The following is a 25,549-nucleotide window of genomic DNA, read 5'->3' as shown; positions in this document are numbered from 1 at the left end:
AGCACAATTGGTTACAGGATCGTAAAACGGCAGGCATCTCCCTCTGCGGCATTCTTTTTAATGAGGTCGGGAGGAGCAAACAAATAGCATTACGCCTCATTCCATTTGATTTCCATACAACACCACATTGGTAGTCTGTCTGTTGACATATAAAGAGAGAGTTCTATAGGTGCCTTAAAATCATAGCCGCGGGAAGTAGGGGTGCTTAGGGAGCTGCAGCACCCCCTGAAAAATCTGAATAGAAAATTAATAAAACAGAAGTAGTGAACTGGGCCTTTACTTTACTACTATTAGCAGACCGATGTAGCCGTCTGTAGCGGGGGCAAAACATATTTCTCAGCATCCCGCGGCTATGCTTAAAATCCAATCATGTGCTTGAGGGGCACCTACATCAACCATGGACAGATTAAACAAATTTGGTATTACAGTTGTGATATTCATGGCCTTTTTTGGCACATGGGTCCAGTCTGGGTTTTGAGTGTCACGTAGACAGCAAGGCCAAAATCTTGATGATTATATTCTGTCATGGACAGGATGATAGATTATCTATCATCCCTCACTATCCATCACCTCTCTCTCTCTCTCTCTCTCTCTCTCTCTCTCTCTCTCTCTCTCTCTCTCTCTCTCTCTCTATCTCTCTTTCTCTCTATCTCTCTCTCTCTCAGGGTCCAAGATTGGGCAAATGTCCTTTCAGTGCAACTACGCGAGGCTACCACAAGATATTCGGGAGCTAACATTCTGCAAAAGGTAAAATATGGGTTTTATTTGGGGTTTGATCCCTAAACGAGAATGCGACTGAATTAACATCAACCATAGGACAGAAACAGCTCCACTTACCACACATATTCTCTGCCATTTCAACCCACTGATCACCATCTTCCCCATACTTTCCTTGTCTCATCACATGTATAATATCATGTGGAGCACCATATTATCTTGTAACGCCACACACTAAAAACAAATGGTTCTAAATTATATAGTTCCAAATAAGGCTTATTTGGTTGGTAACCATAGCAGAAGGTTGTTTTTCTGAAGGTTCCAAATGGAACCTGTATGGTGCTATAAAGAACCTTTTCCTCAGGTTATATAAAGAACCATTAATAAAAGGTTCTATGTAGCACCCAAAAAGGTTATTTATACATGGTTCTTTATAGAACCTTATAGAACCTTTATGGAGAATGGTTCTATAAAGAACATTTTTCAATCTCAAAAGTTAGTCTGGATTAGTAACCATATTATATTCTTAAAATGCCAGTGGATTCATTGTGTTTATTAACAAGTTGAATCAGGTGTGCTAGTTCTGGCACAACTGGGGGTCCCTGAGGAGAGAATTGAGAACTACAGACTTAGTCAACTGTTTTCAATAGACACAAGGGCATACATCTTTCATAAGACACCCTCACTGGTCGTAGTCATACATACAATGCAATTGCACAACACCACAGATTACATAAACTGTAATGACACTCTCACTCACCGTTGAACAAAAAAGGTTGTGCCCAAACCATTCCCCAAAATATTCGAATGAGCTGCTGTCCCTACATTTGAATTATCACTAAAAGAGGAAAGAATGCTTTCTTGAACTACAAAGAACCATCAAAGGTATGCTATGGTTCCACATAAATCCATCACCCTTCCCAAAGAACCCTTGAGGAACCCTGATTTTTTTGTAGAGTAGAGTGGACTGGAGTGGAGTCAAGGGAAGGGAGATACTTGGCACAGCTAGTGGCCCAGGACAGCAGACAAAGACACACATGGTACAGAGCAGCCAGGCTACAAATGCGATCACACTAATATAATGTAGGAACCAGGAACTCTTTACCATAATGATAATCAGGATGTTGTGTCCTCCTGTACTTGTTTCAGATGGTCATGTCCCAATCTTGTCTTTACTATTTAGTTTGTTTGCTTGTCTCTACTCTTAGTTATAATAATTAAATGTACATTTTCATCTACTATTTTATGGTATGCTGATGTAGTCTATGCTACGTACTGGATCTACCTCAATATGTGATATTCCTGACATTATGATGACCATTGTGTACTCATTGTCCCTGTGAATTGCCAGACGAAAAATACCTGTATCTAGCATAGCTGAACTCTCTCCCCAACAGAGCTATTCAGTCATGACTCCTCTAATAGCTTCAGAATACACAGTATGACGCTTTCACCCTTCAGTATATGGCTTGCTTGGATTAATTAGGATTAGTGAGTGACTTAATCGAGTAATTAAGATACAAGTAAAGTCAGAGAGCTCTGTTTCGTCTTCAAATGGCTTTACCTAATGGCTCACACTTAGCTCTCTGAATCAATCAGGCCCAAGAGAGAATGATATGTGCCACGTTAGCATGGCAATGCTGCAATTGGAGCTGAATTTCATTTCCTGTACAAATAACGAAACCAAATGATCAAATATGACATATCAGACAAACTTACAGACATGGTTGAACATCTCCCTTGTTCTTTTCAGAAATTCAGAGATGTAGAGTCCATTATCAAGATAGTGGACATCGATGGGAGAGCCCAAGTGAGGGACTTTTCAGAGGACATAGAGAGAATGCTGGGGTCCAAGATGAAGTCCGTTAAGGTGAGTACCAAGGTCAGATACAAGCATCGCACACGTTAGATCCCCTCGCAAACCATAATTTGCCATTGGACCATAAGTTGATGTCCCCTGCTGTTATATACTCTTTGCAATATGAGAGTAGCCACCCCCCGAACTTTAACCATGAGTATTGTGGTTGGGCTTGTGGTTTGCAAAACTTCTTTAAATTAATATATCTTTATTTTCTCCTCAGCGGTTGGCTGAGTCTGCGGAGGATGCAGATTTGTACCACGAGTTCAACAAAACTCTACGGGTTTGTCATTCTGTCTGTGGGAATGTGAGGTCTCAGATTTATCAAAGTAATGCTACTATGAGTATCAGAAAGCTGTTCTACAGTACCACAATAGAGATAATGAAATGTCTAACTATCATGCACATGTTGATGACCACAAAAACACACAATGCAATGAGAAGAAGCTCGTTTCTGATAGAATATACACTGCCAACTTACTCGACTTCCAATCACACTTGATGAATTTGAATGCAACTCTTCCACCTACCTCGTGCTTCTTCCTTCTCCAGTTTGACTACTATAACTCCATGCTGGTGAACACAATGGATGACGATGGTAACTTCATAGAGCTGGGTGGGGAGTTTCCTCTGGAGGAGAATGAGCATTTCAACAACATCCCAGTCAACACAATGCAGAGTGACATACAGGTCCCCACCAATGTCTACAACAAAGGTGTGTGTGTGGCGAAGTTGAAACAGGCCATTTGCAGGCCCTTGGATCCAAATCCTCACTTGATGCCCTTGGATGCAAATCCTAATTTATATATGCACATAACACATATGTTTTACATAAATCACACATTGAATTCAACGAGAGATTAGCATGTCAGAACATTGGATTAGGTGTGGCGTAGTCCACCTTTAAAGCGAAAGGTATTGCTATATGTGATGTTACACTTTCCATCTCACTCATTTGCTGCTCTCTCTATCTCCCCTGTGTAAAGATCCCTACATCCTCAATGGAATCTACATGTCGGAAGCTTTGAATGACGTGTTCGCCAATAACTTCAAGAAAGACCCCACCCTCACCTGGCAGTACTTTGGCAGCTCCTCGGGTTTCTTCAGAATCTACCCTGGTAAAGGACGAGGCAGATGCTCACACAATGTTGATGTCATACGCCCACAGCTCCATACAACTGATAGCATAAATCAGCACAGAATTATGTTTAAATCTAGAATAGAACATTTCAGAAAAGATAGCACAGCAAAACATAAAAACATACTAGTATACACAAATCATGTCAACACTCTCTTATGATGTAAATTGCAGTGGTGTTGTAGAATTTAAATGGATGCCATTATGTTTGCTGACTGTGGAGATTGTGTGACTGTATCATTTATACAGGTATCAAATGGACTCCAGATTCAAATGGTGTGGCTGCTTTTGACTGCAGAAACCGTAACTGGTAAGCTACTATCTCTGCATTTACTAGTGTCTAGGGTGGCCTTGGCCTTGACCAGAGTAGGAAACTGACAGGTATCAAGGTGACAAGAGTAAGAGTAAGAGTAAGAGTTAAGACACTAATACTGTGACCTCTTATACCCTTAGACTCCCCTTACAAAACAACACGTGATTTCACATGTTGAAAATCACATTATTGTGATTATTGTGAAAACATTATTGTTTTGCACATGTGAAATCATGTGAAAACATGTGTTTCCGGAACACTTCGCGCGTGATGATATTTCACATGAAGTTTCACGTGGATTTTTACATGTGAAACCATGTGTTTTTGAAATGCTTGTGATGATATTTCACATGAAGTTTCACGTGGATTTTACATGTGAAACCATGTGTTTTTGAAATGCTTGTGATGATATTTCATATGAAGTTTCACATGTGACGCCCTGCAAACTCAAATTAGATGATGATACACACACACACAGTGGTTCAAACATAGTGTTTCCAACTTACATATTTGACATACAGTGCTTTCAGAAAGGATTCAAACCCCTTGACTTTTTCCACATTTTGTTACGTTACAGCCTTCTTCTAACATGTATTAAATCATTTTTCTGTCCTCACATTCTGCACACAATATGAGACTCAAAATTGAGCTCAGGTGCATTATGTTTCCACTGATCATCCCTGAGATGTTTCTACAAATTGATTGGAGTCCACCTGTAGTCAATTCAATTGATTGGACATGATTTGGAAAGGCACACACCTGTCTATATAAGGTCCCACAGTTGACAGTGCATGTCAGAGCAAAAAACCAAGCCATGAGGTCAAGGCACTGATCTGGGGAAGGGTACCAAAACATTTCTGCAGAATTGAAGGTCCCCAAAGAACACAGTGGCCTCCATCATTCGTAAATGAAAGAAGTTTGGAAACACCAAGACTCTTCCTAGAGCTGGCCGCCCGGCCAAACTGAGCAATCGGGAGAGAAGGGCCTTCGTCAGGGAGGTGACAAAGAACCCGATGGTCACTCTGACAGAGCTCCAGAGTTCCTCTGTGGAGATGAGAGAACCTTCTCTGCAGCACTCCAGCAATAAGATCTTTATGGTAGAGTGACCAGACGGAAGTCACTCCTTAGTAAAAGGCACATGACAGCCCGCTTGGAGTTTACCAACAGGCACTTAAAGGACTCAGACCATAAGAAACAAGATTCTCTGGTCTGATGAAACAAAGATTGAACTCATTGCCAAGCATCACATCTGGAAGAGACCTAGCACCATCCCTACGGTAAAGCATGCTGATGGCAGCATCATGCTGTGGGGATGTTTTTCAGCGGCAGGGACTGGGAGACTAGTCAGGATTGGGGGAAGTATAAACGGAGCAAAGTACAGAGAGATCCTTGATGAAAACCTGCTCTAGAGCACTCAAGACCTCAGACTGGGGCGAATGTTCACCTTTCAACAGGAAAATGACCCTAAGTACACAGCCAAGACAACGCAGAAGTGGCTTTGGGACAAGTCTCAGTGGCCCAGCCAGAGTCCAGACTTGAACCCAATCAAACATCTCTGGAGAGACCTGAAAATAGCTTTGCAGTGACGCTTCCCATCCAAGTTGACAGAGCTTGAGTGGATCTGCAGAGAAGAGTGGGAGATACTCCCCAAATACATGTGTGCCAAGCTTGTAGCTTCATACCCAAGAAGACTCTAGGCTGTAATCTCTGCCTACGGTGCATCAACACAGTACTTATGTTCATGTGTTATTTCATTATGTCATTTTTTTATACATTTGCCAAAATAACAAAAAACCTGTTTATGCCTTTCATTACGGGGTATTGATTGTGGATTTATGAGGTATTTTACTTTTTTTTTAAATCCATTTTAGAATAAGGCTGTAACGTAACAAAAAGTGGAAAAAGTCAAGGGGTCTGAATACTTTCCAAATGCACTGTACATGACTGCATTGTGTATGTTTATTTATACAGTAATTATTATGATTCAACATGTTTTTATCTGGGATTTTAACTCATAACCTCTTGGTTCACTGCATTATGATCTTCCTGCTACGCCATCATGCCTATGTCAGTAACAGATTTCACCTGTATTCCTACACTTGGGACGTCAAAGTAAATTTCTTTGCTAAAAATAGACATAATAAAAACAAATATATTTATCATATTGATTCAGCAGTAACATTAAAACTAAATAATTTATCAACATTAATCAACATTACTGAACTATACAGAAAACCCTCAAATTGCTGATATAAGTCAAGTAAATTGCAGATTGCAATGCAGAGATGTATTGTCGGTAAGGACTGTTTAGGGGAACGCTACAAACTATGTGAAAGAGCAGAAGGATTAGCGTACCTCAAATCCAGCGCTTGTGTGGTAAAATCCCAGGTAGGGAAATATTAACAGTGATAACACATGGAATTGCATATTTGATCAAATGTGAAGTGCTCCAAAAGCCGTCTTTAAAAATATGTATTTTTTTAAATGTGTTCACATGATTTTAGTTGTGAAATGTCACATGTGAAGTGTTCCGAAATAAACTAGCTTAAAACAAATAATGCAGGGAGTTGATGTTTCATTTAAACTTTGTTGGCAAGTAAACATGTTTCAATAAAAATAGATTAGTCTGTCAATATAGCAAATAAGTAGACATGGCTTATTTTTTTTCTGGAGACCCACTTGTTTACACAGCAGGATCCAGGAACAGTTATGGCAACAGTTATGGCAAAATATACTACTAACGCTTATAATAAATACAACAGTTCTACAAAAGGAATACTTGCATATGGTGAGTTTGGGTAGTGCCGTGAGTTCGGAGTCACTTTTATACAAGGAGAGATTGTTGTTATGGGACCTTTCACATCGCCTCTTGAGAGTCAACTTCTTTTTATCAAACGGTATTGTCTGTGAGAGAAAGACTAAAACTTAGTTACACATTCATGGGCAATCGTTGTGTACTCTCTGTACTGTAGCAGCATGGTGTAGAATATGAGACATCTCACAGACACATGTTAGCTAGCTACAACACACAGGTATAGTTAACTCCAAGACTGATATAAGTCATAAAGACAAAGTCATTCCTGTACTCTCCGCCATCATCATCAAAACAATTCTCCAGTTTTGCTCCAAATGAAAAGGCACTGAGGCTAGCTAGCTATAACGATAGACTACAGACTGTAGTACAGTATATTTTAGATATAGCAAATACACAGCTAGCTTGCTAAACTTGGCTAGCTTGCCTTTTAGAGGTCGATCACCAAATTGTGCTGTACTGAACAACACTGCCTTGTGTAAAAAGAGAGCTTATATTGTTAGCTAGCTACTGACAGCAAAGCAACTTACTAATTTGTCATTTGCTCGCCTGAGTGCTGGTCTATCTGGTCTAGGCTGCTGCCGCTGCTTGCTGGTCTCGCAATTATTTTTCTTGTGGTCTCAACTCCTCTTAAGTGTATACCGGCTCAAATAAATAGGGCTGTATGTTACTATATAAAATAACATTTAAAAAACGTTTTGTTCCTCCAGCTCTTCTTGGAAAGAGGAATCATCAGAAGCAGCCATTGTAGCTAATTATTTAGCAAGCTTCTGTGAACCTGTAAACTACTAAAGCCTGCCTTCAACGGTGGAAACAAGGAAGTAGGGCTGCAGTCTTTACAAAGCAAGGGGAAATTAGTGAACTTAGATATAGAAGGTTACATATGTAACCACAGTTATGTGAGCTATATGGATCACTCCAATATATTGGTATCACTCCCTGGCAGAGGGATGAATCTGAGGTGAGGATTTAAAGATTTACTCCCGTGTACACCTGTGTCACGGCTGAGGTCCGCCCCTATATATAGACCCCAAGGTCGCAACACACAATCTCTACATACTTTTTGAGGCACCTCTAGCACTGTATAGGATTGGAGTGATCCATATAGCTCACATAACCGTGGTTACATATGTAACCTTTGTTATGTATACTCCTCCCACCCGGGTCCATCCGGTAGCACTCAGAACTTACTGAAAGAGCATGGAGCTCACCCACCCTCTTTATGGAAGTAATCACAACCAAGAAAGCCACCTTCATAGAGAGGTGATTCAGGGAGGCAGACTCCAACGGTTTGAAAGGCGGCTTTGCCAAAGCTGCCAAGACCACATCCAGCTCACCATTGAGCGAGTCCTAGCTGGACGCAGGCGATGAACCACCTTCATAAACCTGGAGACCAAGGGATGGTATCCCACTGGCCTGTCCATCCCCCCCACATGGCAGGCCGATATAATACCCTCTCAGTGTAGAGGCTGTCAAACCCTCATCGAATTGAGACTGCAGGTATTGGAGGACCAGCTGCACCCAGCATGACTCGGGCACAACCTCAATACCAGTGCACCAAGAGCAAAACAACCGCCAGAACAACTAGTATGCCACTGTTGTGGCCGGTGACATTGCGCTCTGAATAGTGTTCATTAAGCCCTCCTGTAGTCCTAACATGGACCTTTGGTGCCGTTCAGCAGCCAAGCCCACATACTGAGGCAGTGTGGTCTCGGATGCCATAGAGTTCCGCCGGCCTGAGACAGCAGATCGGGTCCCGTGGGCCGTTGCCAAGGTGTTCCAGACAACAGGGATAGGATAAGGCTGAACCAGGGTCATCTGGACCAGTATGGGGCCACAAGCAGCAGACGATACTCCTGATCCTGTCTCGCAAGGCCTGGATCAGGGGAAGAGGAAGGAATGCATAAAGCTCCAGCCCTGGCCAATCGTTAGCCAGAGCATCCAAGCCCAGAGGCCCTGGTGGCTCCGACATGGAGTCCCACAGAGGGCAGCGTGCATTGTCCAGGGAGGCAAACAGGTCCACCTGCGCCCTCCCGAACTTATCCCACAGATGCTGCACCACTTGGGGATGTAGGTTCCAGTCCCAAGGTGGTGGGCCCTCCCTCGAGAGCATATCTGCTGCCACATTCAGGATGTCAGGTACGTGCGCTGCACGTAGAGACGCTAGTCGTCCCTGAGCCCAGAGAAAGAGCTCCCGTGCCATAAGCTGGAGGTGGTGGGACCTCAGTCCACCCTGGTTGATGTAAGCCACCACTGTGGTGTTCTCCGTTCTCACCAGGACATGTCTTCCCTTCAGTTGCGGAAGGAAAGATCGCAGGGTCAGCAGTACAGCTCGGAGCTCTAGTGTATTGATGTGCCTTCCACTCCAAGGGGGGTAGCCATCAGCCACTGGCCGACCTGCTCTTGGTCACACCCCCCACCGACCTGGTGTGCTGTCCAGCTCCCGGCGGCACATCCTCAGCATCTCCACCTCACCTGAGAGAAAGGAGTGACAGCGCCACCTCAACAATGCCCTGAGGAACTGGGCAGTCACCTGCAGCTGGTGCTTCGGGTGCAGCAGGTGGGAGTTGAACCACCATTGAAGAGGCTGGAGATGGAGCAGACCTAGGGGAATCAACAACGAGGCCGCCGTCAGCAAATCTAACAGGCATTGACAGGTCAGGGCGGATACCACCCGCCTCTGCCAAAAGAGGTCGAGACAAGATAAGATCTCCTGAAGCCTTCTGGCGGGCAGGGGTGCTCACACGAGGACTGAGTCCAGTTCCATGCCAATGAAGGCCACCCACAGGGTGGGTGTCAGATGACGCTTATTGTTATTAAACAGTAATGCACATCCCGCCGATATGGGTCAGAAGCATATCTCTGTCTGACAGGACCTGGGTCCAGGTCGGGGCACAAATCAGCCAATCGTCCAGGTAATTGAGAATCAACAATCCTCAGGATGTGAGAGGTCTCAGGACAGCGTCCATCGCACTTTGTGTGCGGGGTGCCAAGGAGAGGCCTTGGGAAGAATCATGAATTCGTAAGCCGTCCCTTCGAAAGCGAATCAGAGGTACTGCCAATGAGCTGTGTGAACAGGAACATGAAAGTATGCATCCCTCAGGTCCAGCGTCACAAACCACTGGTCCCTGAGTACGGCCTGCAACATGTGGTCTGGGGACAGCATGTGTAACCTCAGTACCTTCAAGTACCCATTTAGGTTGCGTAGGTCCAGAATCGGTCGAAACCCTCCATCTCTTTTGGGACCACAAAGTAAGTGGAGTAGAACCCACCTAGCAATTCTGATGTCTCGATCCTGCAGATGGCACCCTTGTCCAGGAGTGAGAAGCTCTCCAGCCACAGGGTTTTCTTCAGGAGGTTGGCCTCCGTTGTGACATGAAAGCCCCTGAAGTACAGGGGCTGGCACCGGAATTGGAGGCGGTACCGCTCGAGCATTATGGACAACACTCAGAGGGACTCCTCACCCTCCTCCCCCTTTGGGAGAAGTGGCCTAGGCCGGGGAAGGGTGTGTCAGGGGTCCTGCAATGGCCCCGCTTCTCCTCTAGCGACTCGAGCGCCTGGGTCCCCCAGGCACGTTCCTATGGCGGTGATGGTTGACAGGTTGCTGCTCCCCCGCACACTGTGCCCCTCCCCGCTGTCATCCCTCAGCACAATGCAATGGGGTAGGAGAGGGACCCCACCGTCGTTCGGGTACAGGCGGGTGGCGACGGTCCGTCTGCCTTGGACCTGAGGCCTGAGGAGGCGTCATGAACCGTCTCAGGGTCTGCTTGTCCCTACAAAACTTATCAGTCTGCTCCAGAATGCAATCAACCCCTGGGCCAAACATCAGCCCTGGGGTGATGGGGAGAGTGGCTAACGTGCTCTGGAGAGCAGCTGTCAGGTGGGATTGGTTCAGCCAGAGAAGTAACCACCTGCGCCATGGCCCGTTCGTTGGTGTGGGGCACATTCCTCTGGAGCGACGAAAGCAGGCGAGACACCTCCATCGCTTCCCGGAGGAGCTCCACTTTGCCCTCCTGCAGCCGGGGCAACAGAGTCTGCAGGTAGGCCTGCAGCAGCATAGCCATGTTGATAAGGCGGCCAAGAGAGCAGAGGGAGCCATGTGTGGCTTTTAAGTCTGCATCAAAGACTCTGGGGGGTCCCGGCTTAAGTTGCGGGTTCTGCCCTATGATCTCCCAGTCCGGGTGGACCATGGCAGCTATCATGGTGTCCATGATCGGGTACTCATGGGAGGCAGAGTGTAATGCTAACAAAATGCAAGTATGATAAACCACAGGCGGAAGATACAGATCAAACTCCCTAAATTTTATCAGCATATCGATTGCGCAACCAGAGGTGGTAAAACCTTGGATCATTGTTACTCTAACTTCCGCGACGCATATAAGGCCCTGCCCCGCCCCCCTTTCGGAAAAGCTGACCACGACTCCATTTTGCTGATCCCTGCCTACAGGCAGAAATTAAAACAAGAGGCTCCCACGCTGAGGTCTGTCCAACGCTGGTCAGACCAAGCTGACTCTACACTCCAAGACTGCTTCCATCACGTGGACTGGGATATGTTTCGTATTGCGTCAGATGGGAATATTGACGAATACGCTGATTCGGTGTGCGAGTTCATTAGAACGTGCGTCGAAGATGTTGTTCCCATAGCAACGATAAAAACATTCCCTAACCAGAAACCGTGGATTGATGGCAGCATTCGCGTGAAACTGAAAGCGCGAACCACTGCTTTTAATCAGGGCAAGGTGTCTGGCAACATGACTGAATACAAACAGTGCAGCTATTCCCTCCGTAAGGCTATCAAACAAGCTAAGCGTCAGTACAGAGACAAAGTGGAATCTCAATTCAATGGCTCAGACACAAGAGGCATGTGGCAGGGTCTACAGTCAATCACGGACTACAAGATGAAATCCAGCCCAGTCACGGACCAGGATGTCTTGCTCCCAGGCAGACTAAATAACTTTTTTGCCCGCTTTGAGGACAATACAGTGCCACTGACACGGCCTGCAACGGAAACATGCGGTCTCTCCTTCACTGCAGCCGAGGTGAGTAAGACATTTAAACGTGTTAACCCTCGCAAGGCTGCAGGCCCAGACGGCATCCCCAGCCGCGCCCTCAGAGCATGCGCAGACCAGCTGGCCGGTGTGTTTACGGACATATTCAATCAATCCCTATACCAGTCTGCTGTTCCCACATGCTTCAAGAGGGCCACCATTGTTCCTGTTCCCAAGAAAGCTAAGGTAACTGAGCTAAACGACTACCGCCCCGTAGCACTCACTTCCGTCATCATGAAGTGCTTTGAGAGACTAGTCAAGGACCATATCACCTCCACCCTACCTGACACCCTAGACCCACTCCAATTTGCTTACCGCCCAAATAGGTCCACAGACGATGCAATCTCAACCACACTGCACACTGCCCTAACCCACCTGGACAAGAGGAATACCTATGTGAGAATGCTGTTCATCGACTACAGCTCGGCATTCAACACCATAGTACCCTCCAAGCTCGTCATCAAGCTCGAGACCCTGGGTCTCGACCCCGCCCTGTGCAACTGGGTACTGGACTTCCTGACGGGCCACCCCAGGTGGTGAGGGTAGGCAACAACATCTCCTCCCCGCTGATCCTCAACACGGGGGCCCCACAAGGGTGCGTTCTGAGCCCTCTCCTGTACTCCCTGTTCACCCACGACTGCGTGGCCACGCACGCCTCCAACTCAATCATCAAGTTTGCGGACGACACAACAGTGGTAGGCTTGATTACCAACAACGACGAGACGGCCTACAGGGAGGAGGTGAGGGCCCTCGGAGTGTGGTGTCAGGAAAATAACCTCACACTCAACGTCAACAAAACTAAGGAGATGATTGTGGACTTCAGGAAACAGCAGAGGGAACACCCCCTATCCACATCGATGGAACAGTAGTGGAGAGGGTAGCTAGTTTTAAGTTCCTCGGCATACACATCACAGACAAACTGAATTGGTCCACTCACACTGACAGCGTCGTGAAGAAGGCGCAGCAGCGCCTATTCAACCTCAGGAGGCTGAAGAAATTCGGCTTGTCACCAAAAGCACTCACAAACTTCTACAGATGCACAATCGAGAGCATCCTGGCGGGCTGTATCACCGCCTGGTACGGCAACTGCTCCGCCCTCAACCGTAAGGCTCTCCAGAGGGTAGTGAGGACTGCACAACGCATCACCGGGGGCAAACTACCTGCCCTCCAGGACACCTACACCACCCGTTGTTACAGGAAGGCCATAAAGATCATCAAGGACATCAACCACCCGAACCACTGCCTGTTCACCCCGCTATCATCCAGAAGGCGAGGTCAGTACAGGTGCATCAAAGCTGGGACCGAGAGACTGAAAAACAGCTTCTATCTCAAGGCCATCAGACTGTTAAACAGCCACCACTAACACTGAGTGGCTGCTGCCAACACACTGTCATTGACACTGACCCAACTCCAGCCATTTTAATAATGGGAATTGATGGGAAATGATGTAAATATATCACTAGCCACTTTAAACAATGCTACCTTATGCTAAATGACTTAAATGTAAATGTAATGTAATAATGTTACTTACCCTACATTATTCATCTCATATGCATATGTATATACTGTACTCTACATCATCGACTGCATCCTTATGTAACACATGTATCACTAGCCACTTTAACTATGCCACTTTGTTTACTTTGTCTACACACTCATCTCATATGTATATACTGTACTCGATACCATCTACTGTATGCTGCTCTGTACCATCACTCATTCATATATCCTTATGTACATGTTCCTTATCTCCTTACACTGTGTATAAGACAGTAGTTTTGGAATTGTTAGTTAGATTACTTGTTGGTTATCACTGCATTGTCGGAACTAGAAGCACAAGCATTTCGCTACACTCGCATTAACATCTGCTAACCATGTGTATGTGACAAATAAAATTTGATTTGATTTGATTTGAACCACACACAGCGAGTGGAGCACTCAAGAGAAGGGGCTGGCTATGTGGCCAGCTGCTCCAAGATGCAAACAGCCAGTGAGTATAATTCCATGCAAGATATTACACTTACCAGTTACTTAACAAGCAAACGTCAGGAAGTTTATACATCAAACCATATGGACCTCCGCCGAGAAAATGAAAGAGAACGTGTGTCGCGGCCAGGGGGTCTATATATAGGGGCGGACCCCAGCCCGTGACACAAGTGTACACAGGAGTACATCTGTAAATCCTCACCTCGTATGGATCCTACCGCCGTGAAGGGATACCTTTCTATAGGAGTGATCCATATTGTGAAACATAACGTGCAGTGTCCTGGCAGATAGGAACATTGTTGAGACAAGTCCAATGCCTCTATTGAACAAGGAAGACCATATCTACTCGCTGCTAGCATGATCGTGCAATTGACGAAACACAAAGGCCACAATAATTGCTAGAAAAACATGACTCATCATAGACAGCTGTAGCGCATAATTGTATTATTAATTTTTTTTTAAATAATATTTTATATTTCTTTTTGTACTAGACAAAAACATACATAGGCAAAAACAATAGACAACTCAACATTTACAAACACAAATTCCAACAAACATTAATGACCTCACAATTGCTCAGACCCACATGATCCCACCATCCTGCCATCTCACAATAAAGCTTTCTAATTTCTCATTCCCTGCACATCACCTGTGCTTGCAGTACTTCATGCCATATAGCTTCAAACTGCACTATTCTGCTTCTCTCTGTAGCCCACATTTTTCTATATTTAGAAAATAATCCTTTTGATTCATCCACTGACTTAACGATGGAGGGTTATTTGAGTTACAGTTTTCAAGCAAATTTTTGTTCCAAATTATCGACAACCCATTGGATCTTTCACTGCATCCTCCCTCATATGCCATATCTTGAAATATGCAAATAGACAGATAAAATGTACATTTAAACTCAGCAAAAAAATAAACGTCCCTTTTTCAGGACCCTGTCTTTCAAAGATAATTTGTTAAAAATCCAAAAACTTCACAGATCTTCATTGTAAAGGAGTTTAAACACTGTATCCCATGCTTGTTCAATGAACAATAAACAGTTCGTGAACATGCACCTGTGGAACAGTCGTTAAGACAGTAACAGCTTACTGTAGGCAATTAAGGTCACAGTTATGAAAACTTAGGACACTAATGAGGCCTTTATATTGAATCTGAAAAACACCAAAAGAAAGATGCCCAGCGTCCCTGCTCATCTGTGTAAACGTGCCTTACGCATACTGCAAGGAGGCATAAGGACTGCAGATGTGGTCAGGGAAATAAATTGCAATGTCCGTACTGTGAGACGCCTAAGACAGCTCTACAGAGAGACAGGACGGACAGCTGATGGTCATCGCAGTGGCAGACCACGTGTAACAACACCTGCACTGGATCGGTACATCGGAACATCACACCTGCTGGACAAGACCAGGATGGCAACAACAACTGCCCGAGTTACACTAGGAACGCACAATCCCTCCATCAGTGCTCAGACTGTCCGCAATAGGCTGAGAGAAGCTGGACTGAGGGCTTGTAGGCCCGTCGTAAGGCAGGTCCTCACCAGACATCACCAGCAACAACCTTGCATATGGGCACAAACACACCGTCGCTGGGCCAAATAAGACTGGCAAAAAGTGCTCTTCTCTGACGAGTCGCGGTTCTGTCTCACCAGGGGTGATGGTCAGATTCACGTTTATCGTCGAAGAAATTAGCATTACACCGAGGCCTATACTCTGGAGCGGGATCGATTTGGAGGTGGAGGGTCCGTCATGGTCTGGGGCGGTGTGTCACAGCATCATCGGACTGAGCTTGTTGTCATTGCAGGCAATCTCAACCATCTCAATGTTAAAGCGAAGACATCCTCCTCCCTCATGGGACAACCTTCCTGCAGGCTTATCCTGTCATGACCCTCCAGCATGACAATGCCACCAGCCATACTGCTCGATCTGTGTGTGATTTCCTGCAAGACCGGAATGTCAGTGTTCTGCCATGGCCAGCGAAGAGCCCGGATCTCAATCCCATTGAGCACGTCTGGGACCTGTTGGAGGGTGAGGGCTAGGGCCATTCCCCCAGAAATGTCTGGGAACTTGCAGGTGCCATGGTGGAATAGTGGGGTAACATCTCACAGCAAGAACTGGCAAATCTGGGGCAGTCCATGAGGAGGAGATGCACTGCAGTACTTAATGCAGCTGGTGGCCACACCAGATACTGACTGTTACTTTTGGTTTTGACCCCCCTTTGTTCAGGGACACCTGATTCCATTTCTGTTAGTCACATGTCTGTGGTACTTGTTCAGTTTATGTCTCAGTTGTTGAATCTTGTTATATTCATACAAATATTTACACATGTTAAGTTTGCTGAAAATGAACAAAGCTGACAGTGAGAGGACATTTATTTTTTTCCTGAGTTTATATTGTAAAACCCTCTCATCATTCATAATTATGTAGGGATACTGGAAAAACACTCCAAATAGTGTCTGACGGTGAAGTTTCCCTTTAGTCTTTATGAACAGAACACATTAAATGGGATGACATTCCGTAGCTGAAAAGCCAAGCCTGCAATTTTCTGATAGGCTGCAGCTGTTACAGTATGCTGCCAATTAGCAATTGATGTGCAGGTTGTCAACAGAGGTGTCCGTTTTGGCACAGTATGCTACTGGCAAGATTGCTAGTGGCAGCAAGTGTTTCCAGTTAAGAAATGACAATTTGCCATTAGTTTACTGTAAATGCACAATAACCTCTTCACAGTGCAGCTCATTACTGACATATTCTTGTACAACGGTGTAGCGTATTGTTTTTCCATGTATTTCTATAAGTTTATGTGAAATCTATACGCAAGTTTTATTCTGGTTTAGTTGCATCATTTATTTACTTTTTGCTACTTAAAATATGTTAAATTGAGTTTGACTTCACTACAGCATTCATACTACCTTACTTTACTTAGCCAGAGGAAAGAGAGTATATAGTGCCATGGATGTATTGCTCTAATGTGGTAGGTCCTGGGATTTGGCCATGTATTATTGGATTATTGTACATGTATATTGATTTACTGTCTCAAGCGGAGGCGAGCATTAGTCCCCTATCACTTCTGTTGGGCCTTGGGGTCTCCTAGACCTGTGGTAAATTTAATTTACCACAGATGGACTCCAATCAAGTTGGTCAATGAAAACAGGATGCACCTGAGCTCAATTTCAAGTGTCATAGCAAAGGGTCTGCTTTGTCATTATGGGGTATTGTGTGTAGCTTGATAAGGGAAAAATGTATTTAGTCAATTTTAGAATAAGGCTGTAACGTAACAAAATGTGGAAAAAGTTAAGGGGTCTGAATACTTTCTGAAGGCACTGTATATATAAAGGCACAACTTTTAAAGGAGGAACCACTGTAAGTGAATTTGTCCCAATACTTTTGGTCCCCTAAAATGGGGAGACTATGAACAAAAAGTGTTGTAATTTCTAAACAGTTCACCCAATATGGATGAAAATACCTTCAATTTAATGCTGACAGTCTGAACATTAACCTCATAGTCATTTTATAATTTCAAACCTAAAGTACTGGAGTACAGAGACAATACAACAAAACGTGTCACTGTCCAAATACTTTTGGAGCTCATAGGGCATTACAATGATGGTAAAAACTTGGAGAAATGTTGGGATCAAATGGGTTGAAAACTTCCTAAAAGTCACAGAGGGTGCACGGAAGGACATGTCAAAATGCTGCATTTTGGCACTTAAGCAAATCTTTATTTATATAAAAATATAACATTTATTGAATTCTCCACGGCTGCGTTTTGACAACCAGCCCAATTCTGATATTTTGTTCACTAATTGGTATTTTGTCTGTAATATCTTTTTCTGTATGTGTCCGGAATCCATTGGCATCGGCTAATGGGGATCCTAATAAAATCCTCCCAATGTAATGAAAACATCAGCTCTGAAATAGAGCTGATGTGAAAAGATCTGATGTGATTTGGTCAAAATAATTGGGCTGCCCATGTGGTCTATGTTAAAGGGCACTTCCATTAATTATTTAGAGTCTGAGAGGTTTGGGGGGGGCTAAGTTGACATGATATTTTTGTAAGATGGTCATACTATGGATCATATAGCTAATTTATTAAGAAGTTTAGGACCCCTTTAGGCATAAAAATTATACATACAGTTTATATTTGATAAAATATTGATTTTGACCTTTACTACTAAAAACCCATAGAAACACATTGAATAGCACATTCATAAATAGCTAAATGGACAGTCAAAAAAGGTTTTGAAGTGTTTGTCCTAAATCTAGGAGATGTACACACGACACATATTTAAACCCTTTTTCTGGGTAAGCACAAAACTACCTTCCTACTTCTGTTTTTTTTTACCAATACCTGTTACCTTCAGACATCTCCTGTAGGGGATGTAGAGCAAAACAGAGAACACCATCGTATTCGTGAGAATCTCCCCTTTCCACAGTGGGGTCCCATTAGTTTGCAGCCCAAAAGGTTCGGAAGCTACAGTACCAAACAGAAGATGGCACATTGACGGTACCGCAAAAGAACACCGTCATGCTCGTGAGAGTCTTCCCTTTTCCATTGAGTTTTTGGGATGTCTCCATGGTCTTACAAACACCGCTCTAACTGCCAGCTTTCACCACAGATGGGGAAGTGCGTGGGTTGAGACTCATCCAACGCAACAAAAAAAACTGATGGATTTTGATAGGGGTTCTTTTGCTGTGTCATTTAGATTGACACAGCGGTGCGTCAGTCGACTCGAGCAGACTTCAAAATTATATATCGATTCACAAATTCTACTTAAAACGTCAAAGGGCACACAAGTTGTGGAATGACCCTGATAGGTTTTAGGTAGCATATGGCTGCCCTCCCTATCTTTCCTCTCAGTTGAAAGGTGTCCTGGGACCTGAGCTGCCCCTGGTTTTTTCGGATACTGTGGTTGCGATGTTATACAGTGCCTATACTGCAGGCCTAGCTTTATATTTAATTGTCAATTGTTATGTAACGGGTTGTGAATTTTATGGGGAGAGTATTTTCATGAAGCAGTGTAAAAGAGAGATCGAGCCCACTCCCTCTACCACAAAATCTGTAGCGGTGGTAGAACCCACTCATTCACCATAGAGTTTACAGTCCTGTTTCTCTCCCCCTGTCCCCCAGGTATATTCAGGCTGCCACCTCACCAAAGGACATTATCATTGTGGTGGACATCAGTGGCAGTATGAAAGGCTTGAAGATGACCATTGCAAAACACACCATCAACACCATCCTGGACACGCTGGGGGAGAACGACTTTGTCAACGTCATTGCTGTGAGTCAACCCTCCACTCAGCACCAATGGCCATGCACTCTCAAACAGTGTCTTCTGATTTCCGTGGATTGAAATGTGAAAGATTCACCCTCATCCTCAGTTGATCTTTGGTTGACCAAGACAGCACCATTACACCATCACACCTATACTCGTTACCCTTTATAGCACAATACTGTTGCATTGCATCACTGTTACAGTGCACTGTTGCCAGGACTACAGGCTGACTTGACAAGACCGGTGCTAACGCCAACCCTGCCTTGTCATCTTTTCTCCTCACAGTACACTGACTACGTGCGCTACGTAGAGCCCTGCTTCCAAGGCACTCTGGTGCAGGCTGATTTGGACAACCGTGAGGTAAGTCCATTATCTGCATCAGGTAAACTGTGGACCTAAGCCACGGAGCCCTTACCTCTCAGCAGGGCTCTAGAAACTCTTAGTGTTCCATTATGACATTACACCCCTCTGGAGGGAGAAGAGTGAGTGTCCCCCTTGGCTGCCAGGCATGCTTCTGGGCTAGGTGTGGCATAGTTGGCTCCACCTCATGGCCTAGGTCCTACTTCTTGCATCAGACCAGTGTGGACCAGAGAGCATGCAGCTGTCACTCACAACAACCATCAGCCTACTGTAGATAATATATATATATATATATATATATATATATATATATATACACACAGTATATTCTGTATGCAGAACACACAATTAGATAGGATACAGAATTATAATGTACTGTGTGCATAAAATGTATTGATAAATCACTCCATGCGATTTTAGCTTGCAGGATTTGTGCGTAGGTAGTGCAATGTGTGAGAGGTATAACCTCCTAAAAAAGTTATATTTAATCTGTCAATCAATCACTCTCTGCCCATATACTGTACCATAGCAGTAAACATATAGTAAAATGAGTGAAGGCTGGGCAGGCAGTGGGGCGGGCAGGCAGTGGGGCAGGCAGGCAGTGGGGCAGGCAGTGGGGCAGGCAGTGGGGCAGGCAGTGGGGCGGGCAGGCAGTGGGGCAGGCAGGCAGTGGGGCAGGCAGTGGGGCAGGCAGTGGGGCAGGCAGGCAGGCAGACAGGCAGACAGGCCCGTTGACTTTGCGCTTGGGGCTGATCGGTTTATGGGCACTTTAAATACTTTTAATGTTTTTCTGGGTTTTAAATGTGCTCCTACATCCTACAATCAGATCTTCTCAGGAACATTTTGGAAGCCTCTGGCACCTTAATGGGTATGACCTCAGGAATGAGGTACGCACTATGGTTACCCTTAGGACAGAGACGAATTACTCTCTCTTGTTAAGGTTAACCTGTGTAGTTACCAGGTGTGTTAAGTAAACAAATGTACAGTAATACACATTTCCTTATTTGCATTATAATTTTTCCTTAATCAATCAATGAATCAAAAACCATTGGACTAATGTATTTAATAAAATTGTCACAGAGTGATTTATAGTCAGCAACCAGAGACAGCAAACAGGTCATATTGGCCATAAAAAAACTCCCTTGGTGTACAGTCAACTGGACTGGTTTATTTGACCTTACAATGCCCTGTCTTGTCCTGTCTTGCTCTGTGCTGTTTTGTCCTGTCCTGTGTTGTGCTGTGCTGCATAATTGATAATTATTATTTGACCCTGCTAGTCATCTATGAACATTTGAACATCTTGGCCATGTTCTGTTATAATCTCCACCCTGCACAGTCAAAAGAGGACTGGCCACCCCTCATAGCCTGGTTCCTCTCTAGGTTTCTTCTTAGGTTCTGGGTTTCTGTCAACATTTTGTGACATCAGCTGATGTTCAGCTGATGTAAGAAGTTCTTAATAAATCAATTTGATTGATTGATAATTGTCTGTATTTCACGTTGCATTCTCACCATAAAAAGTGCTGACTCTCTCTCTCTCTCTCTCTCTCTCTCTCTCTCTCTCTCTCTCTCTCTCTCTCTCTCTCTCTCTCTCTCTCTCTCTCTCTCTCTCTCTCTCTCTCTCTCTCTCTCTCTCTCTCTCTCTCTCTCTCTTTCACTATCCAGCATTTTAAGGTGCTGGTGGACGACCTGCATGTGAAGGGAGAGGGTAAAGTTGCGAAGGCCATGAAGGAATCGTTCAAAATCTTGAACGAGGTTTGCCTCCAGCACACACACACACACACACACACACACACACACACACACACACACACACACACACACACACACACACACACACACACACACACACACACACACACACACACACACACACACACACACACACACACACACACACACACACACACACACACACACACACACACAATCACATACATAACAACCCCCCACACAAACATACTTCCACACAAATGCTATTGGCCCAGTATCAGTTCTTCCTCTGTGTGGTGCTTCCTCCCAGGCAGCGACCAAGGGCCAAGGCAGCCTGTGCAACCAGGCCATCATGCTGATCACAGATGGAGCCATGGAGGACTTCAAGGACGTGTTTGAAGAGTTCAACTGGCCTGATCGCAGGGTACTGTAGGGCAAAACTACTATTTACTCTATATGAATAACTACACACCCACTTGACCTACAGAAATACCTATTTGCAGTACTCTACTTCTCTATTTCCCTACTGACCCAGAAAAGCTAGATCTATAATAGAGGACATTACTCTAACAGCCTTTACAATGTAACCTGTTCAGTATTTACTCAATGAACTTACTGAATTGGACATCAGTCTCCAATACTGTCTCTTTCAGGTACGGCTCTTCACTTACCTTATAGGCAGAGAGATGACCTTTGCAGACAACACCAAGTGGATAGCCTGCAACAATAAGGGTTACTACACACACATCTCCACTCTGGCTGACGTACAGGAGAATGTCATGGAGTACCTTCATGTCTTGAGTCGACCAATGGTCATCAATCACAATCATGACATCATCTGGACGGAGGCCTACATGGACTCTGTGGTGAGTACGGCAGCTGTACTTAACCAGTGTGCTTTGCCTAATAACTACTGTATTTCCCACAGAACTGCACGTTTTGTGCTTCAAAGGCAAAGCATTGTTGTTGCATTTGATTTAACCTCATGATAGTCACCTCACATTGTCCTGTTTGAAAGTCAACTGTCTGCTGTATTCTCATGGGTGCTGCCAGTTACAGTACGTTCGTTTATTCATTCTGTGTAACTGTGTTGTTCATGAGTCCTCCCTATGTGTGCCTTCTGTCCTGCTACTGCGCTCATTCTCTCACCTCACCGCACCTCTTTCACCGGACCTGACACTCACTCACTTACACTGACAGCTGCCCAATACGAAGGAGGTAAAAGAGACCAGCCACTGTAGGAAATACAGCCTGTCTAATAGTGAAGCTCTTGCAGTGCAGTCTTTGTGGTAATATTGAATGCATTCTCCCAAGCTTAAGATAGGCCACCAACAACTGCAACTATATGGCACCCTCTAGTGCAGCGATTTGTTATTGCAGGTATTAGTAGTGAACATGTAGTAGTAGTACCAGAACCAGCAGCTCTTTGATTTGGTTTAGGATTTGGTTTAGGATCATTAATGTTGCCATTTCTCCTTCAGCTCTTTGCCACAAAGGCTCAAAGTTTACTTCTCATGACCTCCGTGGCAATGCCTGTCTTCAGCAAGAAGAAGGAGACGGTCAGTGGACTAAAAAGTTTTGCTAGAATTCAAATGTATTTTAAACGTAGGCGTGGTGGTAATCAAAGTAACAACAGTAGAATTTGTCATTGTAGTCTCATGCACCAGACACTTGTTCCCCAATAGCCTGGGGACAAGGTCACAACTGTTGTAAAGTACAGCTATAAAATGTATGTGTTACATGTTTGAACTAGATTAAGCAGCTCTCACAGCAGTGTTGCAGTGAGACTTTGCAGTAGCTGTTGGCATTACGAGTGTTATAAACCCATCTCTCCCCCTTTCTCCTCCAGCTGTCTCATGGGATTCTGCTGGGTGTGGTGGGTTCTGACATCCCTCTGCTGGAGGTCATGAAGCTGGCTCCCAGATATAGGCTGGGTCCACATGGTTACGCCTTCCTCATCACCAACAACGGTTACATCCTGGCACACCCTGACCTGCGACCTCTTGTGAGTTCAGCTGCTGTAGAGCTTGTGCTTGTTTCTGACTATAGTCTGACTATAGCTTTACTATTCTTGGGTAGCGGAATTACTTTTGCTTCCCTCCAGGCCTGAGCGCACACACTTTCTAGTGGGCTTAGATTGAACATATGGAAAATAGGATTGGCCATATCGTCCTCTATTATTCTCAGTAATTTTCCATCCAAAGTTGTCAGACGCTCGGGGTTAGGTTTGGGCGGCGGAGCTCTGACCGCCAACCTGAACCGGATTGAGAAGGGGAGCACGGGCATATTACTGATGCGGAGGAAAATAAACTAACCAGGATTCCCTCAGTGGCGGCGAGTGAAGAGGGAAGAGCCCAGCTCCAAATCCCTGTCCGTCCGTCGGACACGGGAAATGTGGCATATAGAAGACCGCTTGCCTGGTGTCGATCGGGGGGCTTGAGTCCTTCTGATTTGAGGCTCAGCCGGTGGACTGTGTGAGGCCGGTAACGGCACCCATCGCGCCGGGGTCCGGTCTTCTCGGAGTCGGGTTACCTGGGAATGCAGCCCAAATCGGGTGGTAAACTCCATCTGAGGCTAAATACCGGCGCCAGATTGTCATTGTTTGATTGTCATTGTTGATAGACGACAATAGTTTTTTCACTTCTTCAACACTCACTTTACGGAATTCAAAATTAAACTGCTCGTCTTTCATAATTTGATCAGTTATACTTGGATGTGTAGTGTCGATGTTTGTTGCTGTCATGTCATGCCTAAGTTTGCTAATCTTGCCAATGAACAATCATTAAAGTAAATGCCAATATCAGTGGGTTTTGTGATGAATGAGCCATCTGATTCAATGAATGGTGGAGCTGAGTTTGCCTTTTTGCCCAAAATTTCATTTTCGGTTCTCCAAAGCCTTTTACTATCATTCTTCAACGAATCTCTCTTTGTTTCATAGTATAGTTTGTTCTTCTTTATATTCAGTTTAGTCACATGATTTCTCAATTTGCAGTACGTTTGCCAATCAGTTGTGCAAGCAGACTTATTTGCCATTCCTTTTGCCTCATCCCTCTCAGCCATACAATATTTCAATTTCCTCATCAATCATTGGGGATTTAACAGTTTATAGTCATTTTATTAATGGTTGCATGCTTATTACTAACTGGTATAAGCAATTTCATAAACGTGTCAAGTGCAGTATCTGGTTGCTTCTCATAACACACCACATATCAACAAATATTCTTTACATCAACAACATAGGAATCACTAGAAAACTTATTGTATGACCTCTTATACACCATATTAGGCCCAGCCTTTGGAACTTTGGTTTTCCTAGATATGGCTACTACAGTGGCAAGACAAATGATGTGAACCCTTTTGAAATACCTGGATGTCTGCATAAATTGGTCATCAAATTGGATCTGATCTTCATCTAGGTCACAACAATAGACAAACATTTACATTTACATTTAAGTCATTTAGCAGACGCTCTTATCCAGAGCGACAGTCTGCAGTTTCTGTAGTTTCTGAATCAGACCTGCACAACGACCAAGAGGAATTCTGGACCATTCCTCTTTTAAAAAATCAATTCAGTTTCAATTCAGCAATATTCTTGGGATGTCTGGTGTGAACCGCTCTCTTGAGGTCATCACACAGCATCTCAATCGGGTTGAGGTCCCCTACTCTGACTGGGCCACTCCAGAAGGCATATGTTCTTCTGTTGCAGCCATTCTGTTGTTGATTTACTTCGGTGTTTTGGGTCGTTGTCCTGTTGCATCATCCAACTTCTGTTGAGCTTCAATTGGAGGACAGATAGCTTAACATTCTCCTGCAAAATGTCTTCATAAACTTGGCAATTCATTCTCCATCGATGATAGCAAGCTGTCCATGCCCTGAGGTAGCAAAGCACCCCCAAACCATGATGCTCCCTCCACTATACTTTACAGTTGGGTTAAGGTTTTGATGTTGGTGTGCTGTGCCTTTTGTTCTCCATATATAGTGTTGCGTGTTCCTTCCAAACAACTCAACTGTAGTTTCATCTGTCCACAGAATATTTTGCATCCAGGTGCACTTATGCATCCAGGTGCACTTATGCATCCAGGTGCACTTATGCAAACTTCAGACATGTTTATTTTTGGACAGCAGAGACTTCTTCCGTGGTGTCCTCCCATGAACACCATTCTTGTTTAGTGTTTTAAATATCGTAGACTCGTCAACAGAGACGTTAGGATGTTCCAGAGATTTCTTTAAGTCTTCAGCTAACACTCTAGGATTCTTCTTAACCTCATTGAGCATTCTGCACTGTGCTCTTGCAGTCATCTTTGCAGGACGGCCACTCCTAGGGAGAATAGC

The 25,549-nt window shown here is 44.5% G+C and overlaps 1 protein-coding gene across 2 annotated transcripts in view; it reads left to right on the top strand.

Moving 5' to 3' along the window:
- The window catches only part of LOC124038732 (voltage-dependent calcium channel subunit alpha-2/delta-4-like), an 87,172-nt gene that overhangs the window by 8,778 nt on the left and 52,845 nt on the right, over positions 1–25,549 (top strand). For both annotated transcript variants that reach the window (XM_046354816.1, XM_046354811.1), the window contains exons 2-14: positions 666–747; positions 2,471–2,587; positions 2,799–2,858; positions 3,128–3,290; positions 3,562–3,693; positions 3,963–4,023; positions 19,003–19,153; positions 19,433–19,507; positions 21,170–21,259; positions 21,528–21,641; positions 21,871–22,083; positions 22,699–22,776; positions 23,067–23,222. In XM_046354816.1, the coding sequence (XP_046210772.1) occupies positions 666–747; positions 2,471–2,587; positions 2,799–2,858; positions 3,128–3,290; positions 3,562–3,693; positions 3,963–4,023; positions 19,003–19,153; positions 19,433–19,507; positions 21,170–21,259; positions 21,528–21,641; positions 21,871–22,083; positions 22,699–22,776; positions 23,067–23,222 (1,492 nt within the window). The remainder of the gene's footprint in view (positions 1–665; positions 748–2,470; positions 2,588–2,798; positions 2,859–3,127; positions 3,291–3,561; positions 3,694–3,962; positions 4,024–19,002; positions 19,154–19,432; positions 19,508–21,169; positions 21,260–21,527; positions 21,642–21,870; positions 22,084–22,698; positions 22,777–23,066; positions 23,223–25,549) is intronic.

Source organism: Oncorhynchus gorbuscha, linkage group LG01 (assembly GCF_021184085.1).
Source record: "Oncorhynchus gorbuscha isolate QuinsamMale2020 ecotype Even-year linkage group LG01, OgorEven_v1.0, whole genome shotgun sequence".
Classification (NCBI taxonomy): domain Eukaryota; kingdom Metazoa; phylum Chordata; class Actinopteri; order Salmoniformes; family Salmonidae; genus Oncorhynchus; species Oncorhynchus gorbuscha.
The sequence above is the reverse complement of the archived record's forward strand: the minus strand, read 5'-3'. Positions and strand labels throughout refer to the sequence as shown.